Raw genomic sequence first — 8,201 nt, 5'->3', positions numbered from 1 at the left:
TCTTAATGAAATAATAAGTATAGAAGAGACATGAAATATACATTTTTTTAATTGACACAAAAATAAGTATAATGAGTATTTCATATTGAAATTCAAGTACACATTTATATTTCTAATATCTTACAGTGATATATGTATAAGTTTTGATTACAAACTGCTATAGCGTATTTCATAGCAATTTATAACACAAATATCAGATATTATAATAAAAATTGTCTTTGAGATAAAAATATCAATGAATTGATAAGTTTAAAAATGAAACCACATATTAGTGTTTAAAAAGCCAAACTAAGTAGACTTTTGACATATTTTCTTAAAATCTCAGGTAGTTAAATCCTTCCATGGAATGATCAGATGTAGAAAATGGCAAACTAGAATTAATTTAGCTGCTTTGACTTTGATGTGTGAGATGATTCTAGGAAAAATAGTTTGAGAGGAAGGTATGGTAAAGAGAAAACTGACAAGTTATAAGATGAAATGTTAAAAACAAAACTCCCAAATCATTATTCACATGGGAAGAAATTTCTGGAGGCAACCAAGCTAGAAAAATAATTAAATCTCTGTATGGTCAGCTGAATCACTGTCTCGTGCACCAACAACCTATCTGGGCTGAATGGTTTCCTTCCCTGGTTGTAGCTAAACAAGATGAAAGCTAAAAAAAGTCCATCATTAATTATTTTCAAGCAATTGAGATCTTTGAAGTCAGAATCCAAGGTGATTATGCTTTTCACTTTATATTGACACACTTTTCTTCTAGTGTAGATATGTGTGCATGCGTGCGTGCTCAGTCATGGCCCACTCTTTGTGACTCTATGGACTGTGGCATGCCAGGTTCTTCCGTCCATGGCATTCTCCAGGCAAGAATACTGGAGTGGGTTTTCATGCTGTCCTCCAAGGGATCTTCCTGACTCAGGGATTGAACCTGCATCTCCTGTGTCTCCTGCATTACAGGCAGATTCTTTACCCTCTAAGCCATCAGGAAAGTCCCTGAAGCACCACTGGTGCAATAATAATCACTTTTCAAAACCAGTAAAGGAGGCAGGTTTTACTTGTTCCTTATGTGATAGCAGACCTCATTCACATGTAAATTCATTTAAGTCAGTATCTGCAAGTCAGAGGTCTATTCTCACAGTGTATTATTGTATTTCTGACACCATCATTATATGATAGCATTGTAAAATGAGAAAATAGTATATTTATTATCTCCCAAATATGTACAATTAATGTCAAGAAGTTAAAAGAAAAGACCATTTTCAGATTTATCCTCTTTCAAGAAAAGAAAAGCAAGTTAGAAAATTGAGGCAACCTTTCCATTTCCTAAAAATGAAAAATATCTAGATTTTCAAAACCAGAAAAGCCCACCACTTTATACCTTTAAACTGCTAAGAATCTCAGAGCAAGAGATTTACAGAGTTTTAAGGGATGTGATCCAATGTCCCATCTGGTGCTTACGTGCCCACCACAACCTTATAATTAAGACGTTGTCTGGTCTTCGCTTGAACACTGCTTGTGAAAGGGAAGTCACAATTTCTTGATGCAGGTCATTCTGTTTCGGAGGACAGAAAATTATGATTTTTCTGACTAAACCCAGAGTTATCCAAATGTTAAGTACACAGTCTCAGGAAACTGACATTTCTAGGCGAAGGATGTCCTGAGTGAGGGAATATCATGTATGCCACATGTGCAAACAACCGGCACTCAGGCTGCCAGTCATGACTTCCAAAACTTCATGAAGGATTTCCATCCAGACGAGTCATTTTTCTGAACAGAACTGTAGAAATGCCATAGCATTTTTGTATACTCCACTGTTGTGCTGTTATTTGTGAGTTATTTTTGATAATTTAATAAAAGGTTGTGAACATGAATTTATGGAGAGTTGAATCATTATCTTTTTAATAATATATATCTTAAATGAATAATATGATACATTTTTTTCACTCCTGTGTATTTAGGTATTTTAAACAAAATTAAACTTCATTGCACATTAGCCTGAAAGTGTATGTGAGACTACTGAACATAAATTTTTACATTTATACATTTTAAAGTGAACTGAGGAATTCTAGAATACTGTCATGAAGCATTACTTTTTTCTGACCTTTATATCATTTTCCTCAAAGACTATTTTATGCTAATATTTGTCTGTTCCCTTAATTGAAATTCATTTTCTATAATAAAAGGAATTCAGAAATTTGATCTCTGTATTCTTAAATAAACTTTAATGAATAAACTGAAATACAACTTTATGAGTAAAGCTCTATATGCAAAGCAAATATATCTGTACGTAGTGCTTACAGCATTAGCAGCATTGGTTACTGTGCAGGAGGGAATATATACCTTGAGGAATATGTGCACAGATGAGTGCATCTGTATCTCCACACTGGCTCTTGCACTGTGGTGTAGCTGCACCAGCATTGTGAAGTGACAAAGGTGTGCAGGGTTGGATGCTGTGCTTCATCTCTCTCCTCTCTCCTGTGCGTTTGTTGCATAAACCCCTTTGTTTCATGATTTGATCTAATCCTAACTTTTGGCTATTCATTGAAGAACATCTGTGGGTAATGTTGATTTCTCTTAGAAAAATTGATCTCTGTTGGATAAATGTTTGTAGTATACTATAGTGTGTGGTAATTTCATAGCAAAGTCCAAACTAAAATATCAGCACACAAAACTGCACACAGCACAGAGTGAGACGGTTACATCGTTTGATATTTGTTACTAAACTCTATCAACGTGTGACATTAATGCAGAAGGAAGACAGAGTACACAATTTTTAAGCTCAGATTTTTTTTCCACCATGCATATGTAGTACTTATCAGAGAGTATGCAAAGGTTGTTCATGAATCCCTTCTATTTGTCATTTAAGCAGGAAATTTCTTATAAATCTTATCATTCTATTTGAGTTAAAGTTAGATTTAATAAAGAAGAGAGTATTTTTATTTTCTTAAGTTTTTATTTCAGAAAACTTCAGTAAAATGAATAGTTGCAAAATAGTAGAATGAACATTTGTATTCACCTAAATTCAACAGTTGTTAACATTTTGCTACATTTGAATACTCTGTTTCTATATTTCTCCCTCGCCTTCTTGTTCTTTTCCTTCCCTTCCTTCTCTCTCCTCCTCTGTCCCCTTATACCCTCTTCTCTATATGTGTTTAAGGTTAGGTACAGACATCACGACACTTACATCTTTTCAGAATAAAGATATTCTCCTTTAGGGGTAACTTTAAAATCGTTGTCATACTTAAGAAATGAACGTAATTCCATAAACCAATCTATCTCATATTTAAATATCTCTCAATTAACTCCTAAATATCTTTTATAGCTTTAAAATTTTTTCCTGACCCAGAGTACAATCAAGGTTCATGAATTGCAAGAATAGACCTTTTTCCCCTTGATTTTCATTGGGAGAAGAAATAATTTTATGATAAACTCTTAAGTGAGGTGATATTTTATTCTCAGATTTTGAACCATTTTTACGTCTATATCTTGATTTTTGAAATACTGTGTGACCTTTGACAACATACCAAAATTTTGCTATTTTTCATAACATCTTTAGACTGAGCACAAAATTACCCAGCAGAAGGGTGACGCATATGGAGCTGATCACAGAACAGTGGCTTAATAGAGTTAGTCGTGTGACCTGCCAGAAGTTGACCTCATTTCAGAATTCCATTGGAGCACGATACATTCAATTCCACATAGAATTTGAAAAGCATGCTAACATTCATGGTAGTTCTCATTTTGACTTTGGTTCAGACAGTTGAGTATAACGATTTTATGCTTTTCCAAATAGTATTTCTACTTCCACTAATATATGCAAAAAAAAAAAAAAAAAGAAAGAAAATGCAAGAGAGATGGAGAGAGAGAAGAAAAACTGTTAAATGCAAAGATGAAATGGCATTTATTTTGTAATGAATTTTGCCACAATGTCTGGGCCCCATTCTCCCAGAGATTATGAAAGGATCTGTATCACCTTTTACTTTGTTAATTTCTCAGTGACTTTTGTACCCACACCCCCCTGTTTGTCCTCTAACACCTGTCTTGAATGCTACATCGTTCACAGTCATGGGTGTGGTTTTATTTTACCTTCCTTGGATTTAGACTGTGCTTGATCTTTGTTACTGTTGGGTTCCATCACATCATCTTCCAGTTATGTACATAAACTTTATCATATTGTTTCCCGCTCTTATCTCCCATATTGCCTGACGAAGGAATGAATTCACTGAGCACCTGCTCTGAGCTAGCTGCTGCCCTTTCATCCTAGGTCCCTGAGTAAATATGTCTGGTGTAGACTGGCACCCTCCTGTTCTACATGTAGATGTAGTTTAGATGTGTTCATGGTGGGAGGTGACTTCCATGTCCTCTTACTCTGCTATATTTATCGATTCTCCTAGGTCTCTAAATGCTTGAATTCCAAAAATACTATGTTTGTAGGAGCTTGGCAAATCCAAAATCTAATGGAGTAGGCTGGCAGGCTGGAGATCCTGAGAAGAGTTGCAGTTCAAAGGCAGTCTGTTGGCAGAATTCTCTGTATATATGTTTTGTTTATTCATTTGTTTTGTTTTCTAGATTCTACATATTTGTGAAATCATTTGTGTTTCTCTGTCTGACTTATTTCACTTAGATAATATCCCCAAGGTCCATCCATGTTGTCACAAATGGTAAGATTTCCTGCTTTTTTTGGTGACTGAGTGCTAGTATCTATCTACCATATCTTCTTTATTCATTCATCCATTGATGGACATTTAGCTTATTTTCATACCTTGGTAGTTGTGGAAATGCTACAATGAACATCAGTTCAGTTCAGTTCAGTGGCTCAGTTGTGTCCAAATCTTTGCGACCCCATGAATCACAGCACTCCAGGCCTCCCTGTCCATCACCAACTCCCAGAGTTCACTCAAACTCATGTCCATCAAGTTTGTGATGCCATCCAGCCATCTCATCCTCTGTTGTCCCCTTGTCCTCCGGCCCCCAATCCCTCCCAGCATCAGGGTCTTCTCCAATGAGTCAACTCTTCGCATGAGGTGGCCAAAGTATTGGAGTTTCAGCTCTAGCATCAGTCCTTCCAATGAACACCCAGGGCTGATCTCCTTCAGAATGGACTGGTTGGATCTCCTTGCAGTCCAAGGGACTCTCAAGAGTCTTCTCCAACACCACAGTTCAAAAACATCAATTCTTTGGTGCTCAGCTTTCTTCACAGTCCAACTCTCACATCCATACATGATCACTGGAAAAACCATAGCCTTGACTAGATGGACCTTTGTTGGCAAAGTAGTGTCTCTGGCCTTTAATATACTGTCTAGGTTGGTCATAACTTTCCTTCCAAGGAGTAAGCGTCTTTTAATTTCATGGCTGCAATCACCATCTGCAGTGATTTTGGAGCCCCCCAAAATAAAGTCAGCCACTGTTTCCACTGTTTCCCCATCTATTTCCCATGAAGTGATAGGACCAGATGCCATGATCTTAGTTTTCTGAATGTTGAGCTTTAAGCCAACTTTTTTTCACTCTCCTCTTTCACTTTCATCAAGAGGCTTTTGAGTTCCTCTTCACTTTCTGCCGTAAGGGTGGTGTCATCTGCATATCTGAGGTTATTGATATTTCTTCCTGCAATCTTGATTCCAGCTTGTGCTTCATCCAGCCCAGCGTTTCTCATGATGTACTCTGCATATAAGTTAAATAAGCAGGGTGACAATGTCCAGCCTTGACATACTCCTTTTCCTATTTGGAACAAGTCTGTTGTTCCATGTCCAGTTCTAACTGTTGCTTCCTGACCTGCATACAGATTTCTCAAGAGGCAGGTCAGGTGGTCTGGTATTCCCATCTCTTTCAGAATTTTCCACAATTTATTGTGATCCACACAGTCAAAGGCTTTGGCATAGTCAATAAAGCAGAAATAGATGTTTTTCTGGAACTCTTTTGCTTTTTCCATGATCAAGCGGATGTTGCCAATTTGATCTCTGGTTCCTCTGCCTTTTGAACATCTGGAAGTTCATGGTTCATGTATTGCTGAAGCCTGGCTTGGAGAATTTTGAGCATTACTTTACTAGCATGTGAGATGAGTGTAATTGTGTGGTAGTTTGAGCATTCTTTGGCATTGCCTTTCTTTGGGATTGGAATGAAAACTGACCTTTTCCAGTCCTGTGGCCACTGCTGAGTTTTCTAAATTTGCTGGCATATTGAGTGCAGCACTTTCACAGCATTATCTTTCAGGATTTGAAATAGCTCAACTGGAATTCCATCACCTCCACTAGCTTTGTTCGTAGTGATGCTTTCTAAGGCCCACTTGAGTTCACATTCCAGGATGTCTGGCTCTAGGTGAGTGATCACACCATTGTGATTATCTGGGTCATGAAGCTCTTTTTTTTTTTTTTTCCACAGGTCTTCTGTGTATTCTTGCCATCTCTTCTTAATATCTTTTGCTTCTGTTAGATCCATACTATTTCTGTCCTTTATCGAGCCCATCTTTGCATGAAATGTTCTGTTGGTATCTCTAATTTTCTTGAAGAGATCTCTAGTCTTTCCCATTCTGTTGTTTTCCTCTGTTTCTTTGCATTGATTGCTGAGGAAGGCTTTCTTATCTCTTCTTGCTATTCTTTTTTTTTTTTTTTCACACTACACTAGGTGGTTTATTTGATTTGTTCAAGGACTCATCTTGCAAGCATTAAAGCAAGCATGGGCTTTGATTCTGGGAGCCCAGATTCACAGACTTAGGAAGACAAAAGCGAACTGTGCTCCATGTACATGGATGCAAACTAAAGGCTCGTGGTTAATCACACTGTAGTTCTAAGTGTCTACAGCCTTGCAGCCGGAAGTCACAGGTCCTTCAGGTCCTTTTGGATGCCCCAGAGGGTGTCTGCACTTTTCTTGAGTTGAGCAACCTCTTCATCCTTCAGCTTCTGGTTGATAACACTGGTTAACCCTCGAGCATTCAGGATACATGGAAGGCTCAGGAAGACTTCATTCTCAATGCCATACATGCCCTTCACCATTGTTGACACTGGGTGAATCCTCGATAGATTTTTCAACATGGATTCAATAAGATCAGCCACACTTAATCCAATAGCCCAGTTGGTATATCCTTTTAGCTTGATGACTTCATAGGCACTCTCAACCACCATCTTATGCACTTCCTTCCAATTTTCACTATCATTGTCTGTTCCCATTTCTGGATTCAGTTCCTGGAGAGAAACGCCTGCCACATTCACTCCACTCCACACAGCCACGCTTGAGTCGCCATGTTCCCCCAAAATCCATCCGTGGCAGCTGCTGGGATGAATGCCAAGTTTTTCAGCCATAAGGTAGCGAAATCTAGCAGAATCCAGGTTACATCCACTCCCAATTACACGGTGCTTGGGTAATCCACTTAGTTTCCAGGTAACATATGTGAGAATATCCACTGGGTTGGAAACCACAATGATGATGCAGTCAGGACTGTACTTGACGATCTGAGGAATGATGAACTTGAAGACGTTAACGTTCCTTTGCACCAAATTCAGGCGACTCTCCCCTTCTTGCTGGCGAACTCCTGCAGTTACCACCACGATCTTGGAATTGGCAGTGACAGAGTAATCTTTGTCTGCCACAATTTTTGGTGTCTGAAGGAATAAGCTCCCGTGCTGCAGGTCCATCATTTCTCCTTTGAGTTTATCTTCCAAAACATCCACAAGAGCAAGCTCATCAGTCAGAGACTTTCCCAGAATGCTGATGGCACATGCCATACCAACTTGTCCAACACCCACTACAGTGATCTTATTGTTTGGGATCCTTGTCTCTTCTTCTGCAACTGGTGCAATCAATTTTTCCTTAAGAGTTGCCATTGTGCCCAGGGGAGAGAAAGTTCTCCAGAGAGTAATAAGGGCTGCACGAAGACAAAGTCAGCAGCGTGCGTCTCCTCTCTTCTTGCTATTCTTTAGAACTCTGCGTTCAGATGCTTATATCTTTCCTTTTCTCCTTTGCTTTTTGCTTCTCTTCTTTTCACAGCTATTTGTAAGGCATCCTCAGACAGCCCTTTTGCTTTTTTGCTTTTCTTTTCCATGGAGATGGTCTTGATCCCTGTCTCCTGTACCAATGTCACGAACCTCCATCCATAGTTCATCAGGCACTCTATCAGATGTAGTCCCTTAAATCTATTTCTCACTTCCACTGTATAATCATAAGGGATTTGATTTAGGTCATACCTGAATCGTCTGGTGGTTTTCCCCTCTTTC

The 8,201-nt window shown here is 38.4% G+C and overlaps 1 protein-coding gene across 1 annotated transcript; it reads right to left on the bottom strand.

Annotated features, from left to right (window-relative positions):
• Positions 1-6,596: 6,596 nt before the first annotated feature.
• On the bottom strand, positions 6,597-7,882 carry LOC138989167 (L-lactate dehydrogenase B chain). Its single transcript, XM_070376551.1, has one exon. The coding sequence runs from the start codon at positions 7,809-7,811 to the stop codon at positions 6,807-6,809; it is 1,005 nt and encodes a 334-aa protein (XP_070232652.1). The 5' UTR covers positions 7,812-7,882; the 3' UTR covers positions 6,597-6,806.
• Between the last annotated feature and the right edge of the window lie 319 nt (positions 7,883-8,201).

The sequence above is a fragment of the Bos mutus genome, chromosome 9 (genome assembly GCF_027580195.1).
Source record: "Bos mutus isolate GX-2022 chromosome 9, NWIPB_WYAK_1.1, whole genome shotgun sequence".
Lineage (NCBI taxonomy): Eukaryota > Metazoa > Chordata > Mammalia > Artiodactyla > Bovidae > Bos > Bos mutus.
Note: the sequence above shows the minus strand (reverse complement) of the source record. Positions and strands in the feature narration are given on the sequence as shown.

Coding starts and splice junctions, on each gene's coding strand:
- LOC138989167 (XM_070376551.1), bottom strand. CDS start 7,811: ATGGCAACTCTTAAGGAAAAATTGATTGCACCAGTTGCAGAAGAAGAG.